The 20,534-nt window shown below is 40.5% G+C and overlaps 1 protein-coding gene across 3 annotated transcripts in view; it reads right to left on the bottom strand.

Moving 5' to 3' along the window:
• Hs6st2 (heparan sulfate 6-O-sulfotransferase 2) overlaps positions 1-20,534 on the bottom strand; it is a 276,238-nt gene that overhangs the window by 35,256 nt on the left and 220,448 nt on the right. For 2 of the 3 annotated variants that reach the window (XM_028887084.2, XM_028887085.2), the window contains one exon: positions 6,976-7,062. The exons of the other annotated variant lie outside the window; for it this stretch is intronic. In XM_028887084.2, coding sequence (XP_028742917.1) covers positions 6,976-7,062 — 87 coding nt within the window. The remainder of the gene's footprint in view (positions 1-6,975; positions 7,063-20,534) is intronic. 3 annotated transcript variants of the gene reach the window in all.

A 20,534-nucleotide genomic window follows, 5' to 3' on the forward strand; every position in this document is an offset into this window, starting at 1 on the left:
CTTCCTAAAGCAGGAAAGCTTTTCTATCTGGCTTCTGCCAACCAGAACCATGCTCTCCCCTCTTCCCATCCAGATATTGCCGAATAGATACAGAACTCTGCTTGCTACAAAACTTTCAGCAAATCCAGGCTGTAGTCAGTCATCCTGTGGCATCTGCTACTAGTGTCAGTCCCATGCAGCTTGGCGACATGAGAAAGTTGGACTTTGTTGAAGGATTTTTTTGGGGGCCACCAGCTCACAAAAACAATATGGGGACTTATTAATTATGAAAGCTTAGCCTATAGCTTAGGCTTAGCCCACTAGCTCTCATAACTTAAATACCCCATTTTAAATCTACGTTCTTCTACAGGCTCATTACCTCATCTCCATTTTGCCTATCCTGTTTCCTCCACATCTGGCTAGAGACTCTGCCTTCCTTCTTCCCAGAGCTCTCTCTGTCCAGAAGCCTCTGCTATACCTCCTGCCAGGCTATTTGCTGTTTTGCTTTTTTATTTACCCAATCACAGTGACATATCTTCACATAGTGTAAAGCAATATTCCACAACAAGGCTTGGATATCATATCATGCAACTGTTCTTCCCTTCCCCTAGTTTAATTAATTTAAGCCATTACTCACAGTACTTAAGTCACCATTTATGGTATCAGTTACCAGGTATCATGCTTGGGTGATCTGCAATGGCTTTTTTTTTAATTATGAAATTTTTTTATTCCTTTTACATACCAAGCATAGATCCCCCTCTCTTCCCTCCACCCACCCCCAGCCTTCGTCCCCAATCCACTCCCCATTCCCTCCTCCGACAAGGTAAGGCCTCCCATCGGGAGTTAGCAGAGCCTGGTACATTCAGTTGAGGGATGTCCAAGCCCCTCCCCCCCACATCAAGGCTGTACAAGGTGTTCCACCATAGGTAATGGGATCTAAAAAGTCAGCTCATGAACCAGGGATAGATCATGACCCTACTACCAGGGCTTACCCCAGGAATAAGATCAGGAAATACCCTAACTGTCATCATAGAGCCTTCATCCAGTAATTGATGGAAGCAGATGCAGAGATCCACAACCAATACAATGGCTTTTAATATTCATGGCCTTTAAAAATATTTGAGCCAGGCATGGTGATGGATGCCTTTAATCCCAGCACTAAGGAGGCAGAGGAAGGCAGATCTCTATAAGATCAAGGCTATCCTAATCTACATGGCAAGCTCCAGGCCAGCCTGGGCTACATAGTCAGACCTTGGACAAAGAAAAATAAAGAGTATTTAAAAATTGGAATTAGTCTATGCCTTTCCATCATCTTAGCCTATGTTAAAACTATCTCATGTTGAGACTAACCGATTTTTAGTATCATCTCATCTGCATGTAATCCAATATAAATGGGCACCCCTATATATATATATATATATATATATATATATATGGTATATTAGTATAAACATATATAATCAGTCACTCTTATTGTACCAAAATATCTGACAAATACAACTTAAGGGAGGAGAGTTTTATTTTGGCTCACAATTCAGGGCATACAGTCTAGAAAGACAAAGAAGGTTTAGTGGCTGGCAGCCTCTGTCAGTAGTGGCAGGAACTTGTGGGATAGTTTGTTATAACATCTACTAAGTCAGGAAGCAGAGAGCTTGGGCTGGAAGCAGAGATGGTCCATAAGATCAAGCCTCATTCTTATGGTCCTATGCCTGCACCAGGCACAACACGTAAAAAGTTCCACAACCTCTCAGAACAGCATTAGTAGCTAGGGTTCAAGTATTCAAACGGAGCAGTGTGAGGGGCATATTTGACATTCAATATACAACAGTCTATTAAATACATTTTTTTGAGCCTGGGTTCTGACCTCAAATTTACGACCTGTCTCTCTCAGCCTCCTAAGAATGTGCATGCCCATGTGTGTATGTGCATATAGAGGTCAGAGGTCTCTTACTGACCTCAATCTCACCAAGCAGGTCAGGCTGGCTACTCAGTGAGCCCGGGGATATTTCTGGGTCAGCCTTCTCAGTGCTGGGATTATACAGATGTGCCACTGTGCTCAGCATTCTTACATGGGTTCTGGGGCATGAACTCATGTATATCATCATGCTTATATGATAAGAATTTTACTGAGTTATCTCACCAACATTTACATGTAGTTTAACATGATGTTTTCAGCTTATGGTGGGTTTATCAGGACATAACCCTATTTTAAGTTGAGGGGCATCTGTATCTCTACATAGAAAAGACCACCAGCATTGGTTGTTTGATTTGAGAGAAAACACCTGTGGTGATCTGTACATTCTAATTATTGCATCACTGGCAGTGCCACAATAATCTCGAGAAAAGATTCCTCTTCAAACACAGCAGAATGGCATTTCAGAGGAAAATGAAGAATTGAAGAAATGCATGCTTTTTCCTTTCATCATCATTACTGCTATATTTTTTGCAGAGTAGAAAAAATTTAATTTTTCCAAACTCTCCATTTTTCACTGTACCCCTAATCCATACATCATGGAATATGGAGGGTAAAGCACATAGTTGGACATCTAAGAACAAAAGAGGCCAGGAGCTGAAGTGATGTTCTCTAGAAGAAAAACACCATTCAGTGTTGAGCATCGGGTATGGGGAGAGTATTAGAAGACCAGAATTCTAGGCTTCCATCTGCTATTAAATAGATGTGTGACTCAGGATACCCCTTCTTTAGTGGTGATGTCCTTATTTACAGTCTGTCCAGCAAAAGAACTGGTCTCATGTAAAGAATGAAAGTATTCTGCTACAAAAATGAGCACTTTTAAAACGGGACATAGTGACAGATGTCACTAATCCTAGAGTGTAAGAAACTTGTGAGAGTTTCAAGGCCAGAGTGGGTAACATACTAAGACTCGTACCTCAAGAAACCAGAACAAGTTAGTTAGCAAAACTGAACACTTCGAAAGCTCCTGGTGGCAACTACACATTTTCAGCCTTGACAGTTTCTGTGTGATCCAGTGGGAGGTAAACCGATTGACTGTGGACTACTGTGTCAGCCAGAGTAACATGTTTATATTCCAAAAAGGAGCCCGATGTGAGGCTTGGTGCTGTGGTCTGGCCTAGTTGGTCATGGGTCAGCAGCATCTGTAAAATCTACACTGTTTGCTCTAAATGCTATGGCTCTGTACTGATTTCTGTCTCTGTCTTGTCAATCTGACTCACTGTCAACACTGAAGAAATTGCTTGCTCCTCGCTGAAAGTCATTGCCAGGGTGGTCTGGCTCTGCTGCTCAGACATATCCCACTCCATCTGTTCTTCCCTGAAACAGAAGGTTGGCTGCCCAGATTCAGATCCAAGCAATGCAACAGAGCAAGCAGAACTGACACAACGTCCAAGCTGGAGGTTTCCTGAGCTCCTCACTGACCATGCTTCATTGGACCTGAGTTGGCTCTAAATAGGTGAAAAGTCAGAAGGAGTAATTGGTCGTGCACTTTTAGCTTTGACCGACTCCACAACTCCAGCTTCTCTGACCCACCTTTCCAGCATGCATTTTCTTTGATTTTCTTTGTTAGGGAAGGGAGGGAGGGCAAGTGAGTGAGTGGTGAATGCATGTGTGTGCAGATAAGCATGCTCATGCAAACACACACCAGGGCCAGAGGAGGGTGTCCTGTGTCTTTATTGCTATCTGCCTTATTTCCTTGAGACAGAACCTAAAGCTCACCATTTCAGTTTGGCTGGTTAGCAAGCTCCTGGTACCCACTTGTTTCTGTCCCCTAATACTGAAGTTATAGGCATACGCAGACCATACTCTCTACTGGTAAGGGGGATTTGAACTCAGGTCCTTGTGTTTGTACAGAAAGTGCTCTACTCATTGAACTACCTTTCCAGACCTGCATCTTGCATTTTCCTTGGTCTTGACCTAGGCTTGTTACTTAAGAGGTGAATATTGATAACATTAAAGGGCTCAGGAGTCACTTCACCAATATCCCCTCATGACTTGACTTATTCTGCATCCCAATAACTCCATTGGGTCATGGGTGACTCCTGTCACATCCTGTGATTATATCATTGTATCACTTAAACAACATATCACCATCCCCACTTTCCTTTACTAAGACTGTGAGCTATTTGGGGATAAATACTGAACCTTTTATTTTTATCTATGTGGCCCCAGGATAAAGTACAGTGGTACAAAGTAGATTTTCTCCCTCCTCCGTATCTATCTATCTATCTATCTATCTATCTATCTATACATACATACATACATACATAGATGAACACATATACATTATAACTTATAGAACTTGAGTCAAAGATGGTCTTTGCAAAAAGCATTCATTTGTAGATCTCAGTTGAACATATTATTGTCCCCTGAGTCACAATTTCTTCATATGTAAAGTAGAAATAATAATAATAATAATATCCACCTTTTGAGCTTTATGTGGGCAAGGATTAATGAGGAAAAAATATACTGCATGAACCATAGACATGCTGGCACATAAGCACACAAGCAATACATACTAGTTACTATTAATTTTTGCCATGAGGCAAACTTGGCACAGATTGACTTTTACATTTTAAATTTCTTCAGAAAATAGAAGAGCTGATTTCTTTTCAGAGAATAGTCTTTCTTTCTTGTAGCCTATATCAGGCCTCAAAACTAGCACAGAGAAACTAGAGCTACTCTGTAGCTATATAAATTACCATCATTACATCAAATAATGCCAGGAAACTCAACAGAATGGCACCTTCCATTGCTGGCTGTTGCTACCACCATACACTCTGGAACTGAAGACATGCAAGGACAACTTAGCAAGAAGTATATATATAGAGAGAGCACCTTTCTATGAACTCCAGAGCAGAATGCCTAAACATTGGTAGACAGTATCCTACAAAGTGTGAAGAAGGCCCCCAAGTGTCTTGTCACAGCCATGGGACACCAGTGCTGTTCCTGAGGACAAAAATAGCCCAAGGCATTGAAAATATGCAGTGACAGATTAAGAAAAAATTCTACCTCTCAAAACCAATGAGAGATAAGTGAAGGGCGACAATACAAAGGAATCTGGTCCACACAACTGTGAAGAAGGACTCTGAAAACTTTCCGATTTAATACTAATAACTGACCAGAATGATTAGAAGTTAAAAGGGGCTATTTCAATCTGAAAGTCGCTGTGTATGGCAAACCAAAGACATTGAACTCAGAATGCAGAATGGCAAAGTCTTAGGATGAACACAGAGTAGCTGTGATAGAAGATCATGGTATCTACTTGGGAATGCATTTATTCAGGCCTCCTATTGTGAACAACCTGGATAGAGCATTCTGCATGCATTTACTACATCAGCCTAACTTACATTATACCAACTACTCCTTGGGTGCTACACAGAGAGTCCTCACTTAATAGGCAAAAGATCAGGTGCCTGCAAAATCCAAAGATACAGAGCAATGCTCCTTTTGAAGTGCATCAGTAAATCACAAATATCCATGTTATACATCAGGGTCTAATGAATGGAAATTGTACCCTAGAATCATCAGTGTGACAGGTATGAATAAGGGTGCACAGATAGAGTCTGCACATAGATAGGGTCTGTCATTTCATCAAGTCTGGAGTTAAAGCTTCTCTCCAATGCATCATTGTGAACTGAGAGTGTGCAGTAACAATGGAGTGGGAAATGAAATCAATTATACTCCTTCATAATCTATAGAGCATTTTGACTGTGGGGTTTGGCAATAAATAACTGAAATGAATTCTAACTGTTCAGAGAGTTGGTCTCATATCTTTACTACCACTTTTTGTATTTCCACAGATAGGCCACAATCAACTTTATATGCAAAACTGAAATGGTATTCAGGAGGTGAAAAAGGAGAAAGCGGCAGCCGATAGATATTTCACATTGGGAATCGAACAGCAGATTATATTCAAAGTACAGCATTTAGTGTCCAGTGCTGAATGCATAAAATATATGACCATTACAAATCCACCTTCCACTTCAAACCCTTGCTCTTGTAGTGACATATTTTATTACTCAATTAGAGCTTCTAGTGTGATGAAGGCATCTTTCATTTTCTAGATGCAGGCCAGCATAAAATCCTACCTCCTTGGGAAAAAGAGCCTATAAGAAAATTTAGGGGCTGGAGAGATGACTCAGCAGTTAGGAGCACTGGCTGCTCTTCCAGAGGACCTGGGTTCAATTCCTAGTACCCACATGGCAGCTCACATCTGTCTGTAACTCCAGTTCCAGGCGACCCAACACCCTCATATAGACAAGCATGCTGTCAAAGCACCAATGCACATCAAAATTAAATAAATAAATGAATGAATGAAAAGAGAAGTTGAGTTGTTCATAAAAGGGCTGCACCTATTGGAGAGAGAACTACCTAACTGAATGTATGTCATCTCCATAGTCACACACCACTTCAGAATGCCATGCTCTGCTGAATTCAAGAGGAGAGATTAGCCAAAGCTGTCTTCGGGAACCATCACATCATAAAGACATAAATCTACTACCACAAATACCCAATCAATACAAGTTCTGGCAATACAAAAAAGATGTAGAACATTGTACATGACAGTTAATGTGAAAAGAATAAACATATCATGTAAACAGTTATACAATTCAAATGTAAACGTATTTAAACCAGGAAATAGATGAACTAGCTTTCTAGAACCTTCGCATTTAACCCTAAAGCTCAAAACACAGATTTCCACTCATTGCACAAACCATAAAGTGGATAACCAGTGCTGCTTATTTAGTTTTTTTTTTAACATCTTATAATAAAGCTACCATTGCCTTGCCAGACATATGGCTTTACCCTTCACCCTTGCAAAATCATCTCCTGCCTTTTCTTCCCCTTCCCTCCTCCTTAGACAAGTACCATCCATATCGATACTGTTCTATGGATTCCCACTGTCAGGTACACAGAAAGCATCCACACATCTTCACTGAATGGCTAGGAATGAATGACCAAATGAAGACACATGGCTTGGTGTTAACTATGTGAGATGCATGAGAGCATTTTTCACTTACTTCCCACTCTTAGTTGTGCTCCGGGTCTTTGTAGATGATGGAGAGTTGGCACCTGAGTTGAAGTTTGAAGAACCCCATCTATCCTTACTATACCCACCGAACAAAAACATATATAAAGAACAGAGACAAAAAGCAATTAGTCATTTCATTTAACGATTTTCAAGACCCCCCTCCTTCCCTCCCCTCCCCCAGCAAATTTTTATCCAGTGATGTCCTTCAATGTCAAAGATAATGGGAACCATTAGTCAAGGTCAAATAAAATTGTCCTTTAGAGGAAAGTTTGACCTGTTACATTCCAGTAATAGTAGCACCATAGCCCAAGCTCCCAGCAAGGCTTTAGTGGGGGGAAAAAGGCACAAAATACATAGTCAAAAAGGAGTAGTAGATACTCTTCAACAAAACAAACAAACAAAAACAAAAGCAGAACCCCTTACATTGCCAGCCACTGGAGTGTCTGCATCATAAGTTCAGTTCTGAAGCTGCTGACTTTCAGTGAGGGATATGAAACAAAGTGACTTCAAAGTGTCTTTGGGAGATACTATCAGATCAATTAATAATTTTCATTCATAACATTGCATGGAAGGCCATGAATTCAGATATTCTTTCAAGAGAAGCACCACTTGCTTCATGAGTAATTGAATTTAAATTTCCACCTTCAATAACTCCACAGCTTATGTCAAACCTTGGAAACAATTACTAAATAAATCACAAGGAAGTTCTGCTTAATCTCATCAGGTTAATAAACGAAGGCAAATTAATCACCTCAAGGTAAACAAAGAGGAATAATTGATTGGAGTCTCCTTGATTACTTTATTCTATTTCCTTTATCAAACTATTTTACCATTATCTTCAATTCAGCTGCTTTGCCTTGAAATTAATACTTTACTTCATCTTCAGATTTCCATGGAAACCAATTCAAAGCCTTTCTCTCTGCTTCATATGTAGAATTATTTATCCCAATTTCATCAGAATTTTTTCTGTTACTAAAATCTGCGTCAGCATATCTTCATAAAGAGTAAAACGTAAAACATGCCTATCTTCGTGTTCAAGTAATTTAATAGGACCCTATTTTACATTTATTTACTTATTCTGTGTATACTCTCAAGTGTATTTTCAAGGTGCCACAGCCTATGCATAGAGGCCACAGGGCAACTTGTAGGAGTTATTTCTCTCCTTGCACTCTATGGGACCTAAGGGATGCACTCATGTCATTAGGCATGGCAGCAAGTGCTTAGAGCGACCTCATCAGCCCATAACCTTCTTTTTTAATTTAAAATTTATTATTATTAATGCATGTGTGCATGTGCATGCTGGTGTGTGTGTATGTGTGTATGTGTGTATGTGTGTACTGTGTGTGTGTGTGTGTGTGTGTGTGTATGTGTATGTGTGTGATGGTGTGCGTGTGGAAGTCAGAGGACAGCTTTTAGTTATTTCTCATTCAGCCAAAGGTTCCAGGATTAAACTAAGGTTGTTAGGTTTGTTCAGCAAGTGCTTTTTCCTGCTGAGCCATCTCATGGACCTGGAACCTTCTATGGGTAGAGAATAGTGTCTAAGACAATGTCAAAGAGCCTTCTAGATTCTTATGAATCTTTAAAGTCCTTTGAAAATAAGTGTTTCTGTGTAGCAGCATTTATGTGAAGGCTGTGAGGAGGTCATAAATGACATTCTATCCTGTGTTCACTAGTTTCAAATGGGCACCAGGGTGTAACTGGAACAAGAAATAATGAGGGTTTCCTTGTGATTGCAAAGGTAGTAAAAATGTATAGGCATAGACAAACACTAATCAGGAGGAGTCGATATTAGCAAAAGCTCCTGCAGTTTGGGTGGAGTGTCCACAGGGGCCAAAAGTAGTTGTGTAACGTGGGAGCCAGGCAGGTGGGTTCTGCTACTGCTGCATGGTATGTGGCTCTGTAGTTAGGCACTGAAATTTGAAACAGTGAAGCAGTGAGGACACCACTTCCCTGTGCTGCTCACTGACTCTCCAGCATGGGGACATGCTCACTGGGAAATGAGGAGGTCAATGGGGAGTGTTACCAGTACCCATCCATTATGATTTCTTGGCAAAGAAATTCTTAGGCAGTTTGGGGATGAATGCCAGTCACCCTCCCTATCCAGAACCAAGATCAGAAATTGACTGCCACAATTCAAATCTGGACAAAAGATTCTGAACCAGAAAAATCAATCAGAGGTATGTGTGAAAAGGCCAAATGAGACCTATTACTTAGTATGGTAATAAACAGCACAAAAGAAGAGAGAAGGAAGAATGGATGGGAGAGGGAGGGAGGGAAGGAAGAGGGAAGGAGGGAGGAGGAGGGAAGGAAGAAAACAAGGAAGGAAGGGAGGGAGGGAGGGAGGAAGGAAGGAAGGAAGGAAAGAAGGAAGGAAGGAAGGAAGGAAGGAAGGAAGGAAGGAAGGAAGTTCTCATTCAAAAGCATTCAAAATTATTGCTTTCAAAAAGTGGGTGCAGTCTGATGCAAAGGATGCAACAAGTTTCCTGTTATAATCAAGTAGTGGCTGGGCTATAGTTCAGTTGGTACAATGTTTGCCTAGTGTGTATGACTCCTTGGGTTAGATCCCCAGCACCACAGCAAAAACTCTGTGTGATGGTGTATGTGTGTAATTCCACAGTAACCCTGAGTGATGGTGTATGTGTGTAATTCCACAGAAACCCTGAGTGATGGTGTATGTGTGTAATTCCACAGAAACCCTGAGTGATGGTGTATGTCTGAAATTCCAGCACCGAGGAAGTGGAAGTGGGAGGATTTAAAGTTCAGGATCATCCTCAGCTGCAAATCAAATTTGAGATCAGGATGGGTTACAAAGGGCCCTGACTCAAAGGGGGAAAATAACACAAGGAGCTCTTATCCATCTCCCTTCTACATTCCTAGGCATTGGTCCTCTTCCAATACTTCACTCACACAGTAGGCAGTGGGAAATTTGCCTGGAAGCACTCTTAAACCAGAGATCTTTTAAATCATCCTTTGCAGGCTACAAGCTCAGATTATGTGCTCATCTAACTTTAGACATCCGTGTACTTTTGAATAAAACAACACTCGTTCTCACTGCTAAATCCCCACCTCTGTGCCTTGGGAAAGAAGGTCTTCTAAAATTTGCATTACAAGTGATTCTCAAGGGACAGCAAGGCAGGACATCAAGCGAAAATGTCAGCCTGCAATGACAGCCTTATTATTGTTAACTGCAGCTCTGGAGGTGGGTTGTCCTAGAGCAGTAGCCTTTAAAAGATAGAAATGACCCCACCCCACCCCACCCCCAGGCTTACTGCCAAATCCCTGAAGTGCAGATGTGAGGGGAAGGAAAATAAAAACATTCTCAAGAATAAATCACATGGGGAAGGTATGGCACCGAGGCTAGAGGTGAAAGTACTCAAATGTCTCCAAATGTGTGTTCTGTGCAAATAACAGATGGGTTCCCAGTGGGAAATGTATCAGAAAGAGGAGTGGGCAAGAGGAACTTCTGGCAGGCTTGGATCCTAGGAGGGCAATTTTGTAGCTATGCTAATAAGGATAGTTGGACAGAGAGATCTGCCAGAACTTGGCAGAAAAAAAAAAAAAAGCATCTTTCCCCATCCCAGAGATCTAGGCTGGATAGATAAACCTGAACAAGATGCTGTAAATCTCAAACCTTGAGACAAACACAATGAAAGCAGGAATTCTGAGAGCCTAGAGCTTTCCCAAAGTGCCCCCTAAGAGAGAAAGAGCAAATACTGCAGCAGCAGACTACTGGGAGCCTCAAAGCTCTGGAAAGACTCGGGTCAAAGGCCCAAAGATTAAGACGCTGCCGAGAATCTTGGTCACCGAAACATCCAGCCCTCCCAGGGACTTACAGGAACGTCTGCTTGCTTCTAAGCTATGGAAGATAATTTGTGGCATTTGCGCACGGGGAGGGGACTGCGCCGATTTTGGAAGTAGTTCCTAACCTTTGCATCTGAAACAGACATGCTCGGTTGTCACTCCTTTGATCCATCTGCTTCTACCCTCCTTGTCAGCTCCCTTCACTTTCATCTCTCCTTTAAGTTGTAATCTCAAGAGCTGTGGCTGAAACCCCAGAGGGTCGGGGCCTAGCCCTCTTGTGGCCCACCTGAGTTGTAGCCTCTTCTGAGATAAGATCCTGGCTCTCCTCGCGGCCTCATCAAAGGCTTGTGAAACCAATTCCAGGTGAGGTTCTGATAAGAAAAGCTAATGCGAGCCAGCCCTCCTCCAACTGTCTGGTGGGCTGTCCTCACTAACTATTAATAGCTAGGAGGTTTTTTTTTCCCCCTCCAGGCTCCATACACGTTCCAAAGGCTAGAAAGGGTGTGAAAGAAAATCCCGCAGTGGTGTGCACATTCCATCTAAGTAGGAAAACTGTGATGGACCCACATCTGCAGCATTCTCAAAGGGTTCTTGGTGAGACAATTTGGTATCCATTGTCAGAAACTAAAATGGCAACCATACCCACTCCTGCTGGAGTTTTTTTAGTCTTGCCAGACAGGTAATTATGAACAAAGAATTTAGGTGGTTGAAAACACAATTCATTCACTTTTCCCCCCTGCTATTTGGGATTGAAGTTAGAACCTCATACATGTAGATCATACCCTCTACCAATCTACATCCCCCAGTGGTTTAACCTACTTTCTTGATGGGCAGCATGCAGAAATGTGTATTGCTCAAAGTATATCATAAGCTCTTTTTGGAAACAATAAACCTCGGGTCCAAGAAAAAAAGTTTGCTTCTGCAGTTACTGAAATTGTAAAAATTAATTCCCGGAGCCCTAAGAACCTGAAAGTGTATTTCAGGAGCCACGCATGGGCTAGTGCATACTTACTGTTGCTGTATCATTGTTTGGCATTGAGCATATGGTCCCACAGTGTTGCTTATATTTTATTACTTATCTGTCTCTTCTACTAACTTTTAAGTCAGTGCTTGTTATGGTTTAAACATCCTTTGTCCTCGGGAAAAGGTACGTTGAGGGGAGATCTCCAAATTTAATGATATTGGTATGTGGTGAGACATTTAACAGGAACATTTAATGGTGATTACCATTTAATCAGGCTCATAGGGTCCAAGCCTTCATGAATGGGTTAGTTACTGTAAGAGCATGTTGCTCTCAAGGGAGTCTAACCCTCCACAATACATCTTCTCTCTTCAGCCCATGTCTGCTTGCTTTTCTCACATGTCCTGCCTTCATCTGTCATATTATATGCAGCGTGAGGACTTCAGCTATGACTGAATGATGGGTCATAATTACCTCTTTGAGAAAACTCCAGCAGGAGTGGATCTGCTTGTCATTATGGTTTCAGACAATGGATATCAAATTGTCCCCTCTCGATCTTCAGTGCCTTTTCAACCACGATAAACGAACCAGCTTCCTTATAACTAACCCATGCTCATGAATTTGATTAATGCAACAGAAAACAGGCAAAGCAAGCACATAGAAAAGTCTTGAACAAATAAATAAAACACAAGCTGTATTTGGGATCAGAGGGAAGGATTATTATCAAAGATTAAAAAGTCTGGAAACAGCGTGAGAAAAAGAAGTAGGGACATATATATCACACATTTTCCATGCCTGATGAATGGTCCAGGAGAATTGGAATCCAATTGCTGATGTTTGATGACATGTATATTGCAAAAACATGTGAGTTTTGAAAAAAATTCATTTTCAAGCAAGCATGCTTGGAAGATAGGCTAGTACTTCTTAATAATAGTCCTAACCCTGTTGCAACCATATGTAGCTTTTAATGATTTCCAATGCATGTTCTTGTAAGTGATAATAAAGATGTAGCCCAAGCAACTGTGGAAGGCTCCTTCCAAGTCTCTCTTGGGAGAAATAGTGACTATTCTGTGCTTCTAGCAAAGACTCTAGGATTCAGAAGGTTCCTAGGATTGGGAAATGCACTTAAAACACAGGCACTAGCAAGAATACACACACATCCAGTGTGCTTCCCAAACAGAGGTTTGAGTCCACTCAACAACCCATCTGCCAAGTGGGAATCTTCGGAGAGAGGCTTTTAAATCATGACTGCCTCCTGGTGAGAACCTGCCTTTCTCTTCTCGAAGAGGCCTACATTTTTTAAGTAGTTTGCCCTTGTTCTGTTACCGAGTAGGAAAACTCTTCAAATATTGATTCCTTTAATTAAAGCTGATGAAGCATCTGTATTTCATTTTCCTGCCTTGTTATGTCCTGAGTGGTTTTCTTTCCTTGCTCCGCAACCTTCTCATTTTCATTCCTTCTACCAGAAGTGTTTGAATTAGAGTCCATGGTCCCTTTAGTCTCTTGTACTCATTATCTCTATTTCTGTTACTCATCAAACAGAGAAGAAAGTCCTCGAAGTTTCCTAAGATGCACTTTCATTTTGCTCCTCCCCCTGGCTTCCCTTGGCTTAACTGTGGACAGTAACTGAGGCTTTTCAGAGAAGACAATGGCTCATCTTTATTGCCCTGTAGCCTAGTGTATGACTATAGTCTCTCTTAACAACTCCTAAGTTCAAAGCACTCGTTCAGGAATCTTGAGTTCTAATCTTGGCTGCCAGTAAGAAGTCTACCTTCTTGCTGTCTTAGGATTGTTATGTGTAAAACAGAGGGGATTAAATCAATCAGGTAACCCATTCGTAGAGAAGCTGACAGCCGCTCTGTAATTGCAAAACTTTGAGGAAAGGCTGCCTGGGCATATATATTATCTTGCCCTTTTCCTTCCATTAACTTCTCACTCTAACAGCTCACCACAGGGCACCAGGAACTGCAGCAAAGAGCTCATTGATTATTGGTGCTGTTTTGCTCTCTTCACCTATTGGCACATGCTGGCTTTTGCCAAGAGAGTGATAGTCAAGTCCTTTAATGTCTCACTGGGGTCAGAGGAAAATCTGAGTCAGATTTCAAATTATATTATGATCTCATGTAAGCCGGCCAAACACTTACATATTTTGAAAGCGTATGAACCTTGCTTTCAGAGTATCTGGGGTCAGTGGAGCTTTACCTAACAGTTATAAGTGCTATTATACTATTACTATATTCATGTCAAGCTCTGGTGTTCCTCCATCAGAAGGAAGGTTGAGGAACAAAAATCATACTTCTGGGATTAGCTGGCTTTGGATGATTGAAACCTAAAATATGAAAGGTGCTTGGACTGGCCTGATCACTAGAAAGGTGGAAAGAAAGAAACCATGGACAGAATAAAAAAAAGAAAACATAATAGAACTTGGAGATTGACTACATTGGAGGAATGAGAATAAGCTCTAAATAACAGCTGCAGAGAATGTTCAGAAGCCAGAAGACTGGTAAACAAGTCTACTCTATCCGTGAAAGAGATTAGTTGGGAGGAGGATATAGGTTATAGAAAATGATGAGGGATTTGGCTTAGCACATATTAAGCTGGGTTATGGATGGACAATTTTGGGCAGACATTAGAGAGATGACACTGGAATTCCAGAAGAAAGGCAGAGTAAGAAGCTAATCTCTGCTCCAAAGGGGGTGCTCTAAGGATGAGATAAGTAGTGAGACCAGATGGGACAGTTGTCCATGTGATTAAGAAGCAGGTGTGTCTGGTGGCAGCCTTTGCCAGAATGTTTAGTTTCTCCTTGTTTTATGGGAATTGCGGGGACTTTGCAAAGATCTGTAGACCAGGGATCCAAGTAAAAGAGGCCAAGCCAGTAGATTCAACTGTATAAAGCTCAATGCTAAGGTTAATGAAGGAAAGTGCAAGTCTTGATCCTTGTACACCCCAGTGGTTTTCTTATTTCATCTTCTTGTAAGCCTGTCCCCATCCCCTAGTTCAGGCAGATCACTAAGCTAGATACAGAGAGTGGGTAGAAAGAACATTGTCAATCCTTAGTGGAAACCCATCACAAAGTCCCCCACCCCGTGCTGCTGCCACCTCAGTGTAGGGAAGACACTGGATGATGAACAAAATTAATCGTTAAACCCAAGCTTCATTTACAGTTCATGTCTTTCCTTGGTCCACTCTTCCCAAGGGCTAACCAAATATTGGAGGCTAAACTAAAATCTACTCTAACTTTTCTCTGTGGTTCTACTGCCCTTCCCTATGCTGTTTCTGTGTTTTGGCTTATTAACTGCATCTTAAGGTACCATCCTGAGTAGTAGAAGGATACCATACTTCCATAATAAAACCACAGTTGGACATGGGGACAAGCTCTGGGAGTAAATCGAGGACCCGAGAATTTACAATTCTAACGTGTTCTCAGCTAATGCTAATGTTGTTTGCCCATGATCTGCATTTTGACAGCCACTGCTGCACAGGACAGCTCCACTAATAAAAATCAAGAGAATAATCCCCTATATGCACTGTCCCTGATTTCCAAAGAAATACAATTAGAACCCTGATACCTGAAGAGCAGGGGAGGAAGACATAAACGGCTGCCGACATGCATCTCTGGAGAAACTTCTCTTTCCAGAGGAAGTGGCAATTACTGCAAATACCACAGAGTGGAGCTCAATCACAGGTGAAACAAAAATTGGATCTGACAAGCATTAATTGAGCCTGCAGTTCTATTTACTGAAAACGATCTGGCATAATTAAAAATTCACAACTGGAGGCTTGTTGGTGAACGTTATGTATTAGGGAGTTCCCAGAGTAGGCCAAAGTCTCAGAGAACTTTTGAGGAAAAGCTGAAGGAGCCAAATACAACAGCAGGAATTAATACATGAACAAAAAAGAAAAGTATGCCAATTTACTTGACAGAAAATTTGATTTTATATAGCAGGATAAGATAAGCCAAAAGCCTTTGTACGGGTGAAGACCACTTCTCTACTGGGCTATCAGTGATTATTTTTACTTTCTAATAATATATACTCTTACAAGATTTTTAAGAATTGTGTTCATGTTTTCATAAAAGCTCATAATATTTGATACACAGAAAGTTTTCAATACCAGTTTACTGATAAGCATACCTGATGAAGTGGCTGATAGCATGCATTTGTTGAACTGAACTGGCTGACTGACACATATTACATTAGAAGTTTGTTAATGGAGTCATGGTCTTTTTTATTGTGCAAATGACTTATGTCACATCACACTGCATGCTGAAAAGAGTGGTAGTCTATTGCAATATCATTTTCTGAGCCACGGTTCCCGCATATATGAAAGTCTCATTACATTGCTGAACTAACTGGAAGCAATCCTGGGTTGTGGGGAAAATTTGGGCATGCAATCAGGCAGAAGTTGGATCATATTCTATTTCTATTTTTTTGGACAAATAGCATCAGACTTCTGACCTTAACAATAGGGATTCAGGCATTAGCTGGTTTTTTTTGTTGTTTGTTTGTTTGTTTTTTTAGGGTTAGGGTTAAGGTTAGGGTTAGTGCTAAAAGCCAGTATTTGAAGTGCAAATATCTAGTTCCTGCCCTCTTAGGTGAATAAATAAATAAATAAATAAACAAACAAACAAACAAATAAATAGATAAATAAATAAATAAATGAAAAGAGCATCTGGAACCTTGAAAATCCAATGGAAGAGCCATTTCAGGTGGAAAATGTTTTCTGGGGCACTAAGAAAAGAAGGTTACTATAAACCATGCTCCCATCTTAAAAGCTTCTCTCTGTTGTGTTACAATTAGGAGAATAGCATTATTGTAGTATACACACTCATATACAATAAAAACCTACTAAATCATGAAAGAAACACACATTTCCATATCACTTCATAATCACTGTTAAATAGTAGGTCTTATACATTTAATAAAAATAGATGTCTCTTCATGCACAATCTACTCAAAACCAGGACATTTATCTGAGCCAAAGATGAAGACTCTTTATTGACTATAATCTACCCTCAGACAAGGAAACTGATCACAGAAATATGAAACTTGAAATAATCTTTGGAGACAGGAAGATAAAGCTCAGAGAGGAGATGGGATTTATCCAAGAGAAGTATCTAAGGATAAAACATGAATTTAATGATAGCACTTGCCTGGCATATGAGAAATAAGGCCATAATCTCCATGAAGTGCAAAGCAAGGCAAGGGGGCTTGGAACCAAAAATGATGCAACAAAAATTAATTGTAGCTCCATTTGCCAGCATAAGAGGGGTGGGTGGCTTTTGGTGGGGAATGGGGATACATACATGGAAGGAGACAATATATTCAGTTTGGTTGAATTTTGCATGCCCATGGGACCACTGAGTAAAATGTTGATTTGGCAATTGGATATCTGGATACAGAATTTAGCAAGACAGTGATCTCAGCTGAAGTCTGGCCTTCACAAATCTGGGAATGTGCAGGAGTTCAAACCCATGGAGTACAAGAGACTACACAGAGGGAGCATGTAGAGTGCACTGAGTGAAAAGGGAATAGCCAAGGAAGATGATTAAGGACAGGCCAGAGATGAGATTGTGTGCTGATGAAAGCCAAAGAGGAAACTGAATCTCAGAGCAGGAGTATTCCAATCATAAGAGACTCATTTGCTGATTACGAGGCTGTCCTATGTCCAAGGATTCCAACTGCTGCATGTTGCTTTCTCCTAGTGGACTTTTTTGATTAATTGTGGTATCTCATTAGTCTCCTGTCCTTTATCACACCAAGAGCATTTAATAGTGAAGAATTCGTCTTGATCACATACAACCTGTTCTCACCAATTCCTGGCAAGAATGACCTGAAGTACAGTGAAGGAAGAATATCATACATCAACTAAATTCATAAGTATAAGCTTTAGATGTGTGTTGTCTCCCCTCCCCCCAATCTGGCCTTGTTTACAAAGGAAAAAAAAACAAGACACTGTCATAGAATAAACTAAATGTACTAAGGCTTATGCAAATATAGTTACAGCTTCTCTCAAAAAAACTAGGCTTTTGATTGTTTGTTTGGTTTCTCTATATGTAAAATCATAAATAAGGCTTATGGCCCTCATCTTTCTTCAAAACCTTAAAGAAATTCTTGACTCTGGTAGACTTAGAATTCAAATCCACCTGATGCCAATATCCACTTGTCTTATCACTTGGGAATACCTAGGGACCTCTTTGTAGTATTGTTTCTGAGCTTTGAAAACAGTGGTTCCCTGATTATCACCAGTCACTAGACAATCTGCTTATTCAAACAATACTTTAAAACTCAACAAATCAGGTCTCCATCAATTTATAGCAAGTTCTTCAATCGCAGTGTACACCCTCAGTGGGAACACTTCTTGGCCTAGTGGAAGTAAAGGAATGAAGAGGGTAAAGACATGAGAGGCAGAGGGAAGCTTCCTACTGAGAAAGTCTCCAAAGGAAAAGGAAGGAAAGAACAATAAAAGGCCCTTCCAGAGAATGTCCTCATGACTAGCTCAGTGCTACTGACAGATGCTAGTATGGGAAGGGCAAGCTCTCTTCCTGGCATTCTTCAAGGTTTGTAAGAAAATGGCTGTCTTTGTTGTTACTGAGATTATCCAAGAAGGGGTGCCATAAACGTTAAACTATCTCTAGACTCCTCCTCAACAGAAGATTATGAGCTTGAACAGCTCTTGGAGATTATTTTAAAAGAATTCTGTATGTGAGATAGGCAGATAACTGAAGCTGTGAAGAATGCAACCTTCACTGAGGCTCAAGAATCTCAGTCAATCTTCAGGGAAGTAGATAAGCCCTCCAGATGGCTCTCTAAGAAGAAGGCTCTGGAGGCAGAACAGAGGAATCTAGCTAGTGAAGGCAGTGTTGGCACTTAAAATGAATCAAGTTGGTATTTAATTCAGAGAAACCTAGATTTGGGAGGAGAGATATCCAGCTAGCTGCCTGAAAGGAATATGAACTTTGTGGCTTGGGGGTAAACAAAAGGACCTTCTAACATCTGTTTCCGGGATAGACAACCTGAGTTCTATCCCCAGGAGCCACATGGTAGAAGAGAATTGACTCCTGCAAAATGTCCTCTGAATTCCGTATGTGTACTGTGACACGCACATACATGTGCACACACGTAAAAAATAGATGTAATTAATAAAAACTCTTCAAGGGTCAGAGATGTCACAGTGTAGAGCAGTTGTTCAGTACCCACAAGACTTAGATTCACTAGCACCACAAAATGTTATTGAGTACTTATCTTAGGATTCTTATCATTATAGATTTTTGTGGCCTCTTCTAATGTCAATTATGTTTTCTTCTCATTTTCCAGAGCACGTTATTACAGTAACCTTTCACATACTCTGCTTATTAGGGCTCATGGGAAAATAATTTAGTGTTAATATTCCAGAGACACTAGGGGAAATAAAACCCTGGAGGAAGAGAATGACCCTCTTATGCCCAGAAAGCTTTGTTGTTATATCTTCTTTAAAGCTTTTTTCTTTAAAAAACTGTTGATCTACTCATCGATGATAAGTTCTGGGAAGAGTTTCGTTTCAGTTAAGAGGACATTTCCATTTCTGCATGCTTGCCAAGATGTCAAAACTCATGTCAGACCTATGGAGGCACTCAAAATTCCAGAGTAAGCTTATCAGTGATCTATGAAAGACCACACACTATGGGATACATGTGGCTTGCAGACACGGGTCTTAACTCATCTGGATTTTGTTTCTGGGCAAAATACAGATGCTTTGTTTCTTGAGACAATATGGCTTCTGGAATCAGAGTCCATTTTGAACGTTGTGAAGTCATGACCACAAACTGAAAGTCAAGTGGGATACCATGTAAAAGATTCTAGAATCAATCAGCTACACAGGTCAGCAATTCCAGCTCAGGAAAATTCTGGATTAAGTAGAAATTTTCTTTGTGCCAATTTTAAATAACTAGCTTTAGAAATAAAGAAATACTGAGTGATACAAGCTGCTCCACAATCCCTCCACTTATACTGATATTTGGGGAGGCAGAGAAAGAATAATTAAAGATGACCACTACCTACAGTGTTAAAAGTGTGGCTAATAGAAACTTATTTTTATTACAAGAACAACAGGTCTAAGCTAGTACATGGGGCATGGAAAATATAAGCTTATATAACACCCTTTCAGATTAGTGCAAAACAGTCATTTGTCATTTCCAATATATCTCTTATCTCCAAAATTGAAAGACTTTTCCCTAAAGTACCATCATAAAAGGGGGAAAACAAAAGCAACAGAAAGACTTTAAAAGGCAGCAAGCCTCATCCACAAAACCTTGGGCTACTTGGATTACTGAAATTGAGTGTTGGAGTTAGCTTTGAGTTTCCTGGCAACCAGGGCCATTAATGGAGACATGATGGCTAATGGCATTGTCAAGCTGTGATTAAAAAAAAAGACCAATGCTATTTTGTCAAGAGGATTAAACTTACTTTACTTTTTTGTGGCAGTCAATGCATCACCTGTTTTATAGAAGATTCTGAGAGATAATATCCTCTCATCCTTTCTCTCTCTCTCTCTCTTTCTCTCTCTCTTTCTCTCCCTCTTTCTCTCTCTCTCACTCTCTGATCCATCTACCTATCCATCTATCTATCTATCTATCTATCTATCTATCTATCTATCTATCTATCTATCACCTATCTGCTATCTATCTATCTATCTATCTATCTATCTATCTATCTATCTATCTATCTATCATGTACATAGAGACTTTTTTAAAAGTGAAGTTTATTGGGTCTAATTTCCATTCAGGAGACTTCAGCTAGCTACTAGAG

The sequence above is a fragment of the Peromyscus leucopus genome, chromosome X (genome assembly GCF_004664715.2).
Source record: "Peromyscus leucopus breed LL Stock chromosome X, UCI_PerLeu_2.1, whole genome shotgun sequence".
In the NCBI taxonomy this organism is placed as follows: Eukaryota; Metazoa; Chordata; class Mammalia; order Rodentia; family Cricetidae; genus Peromyscus; species Peromyscus leucopus.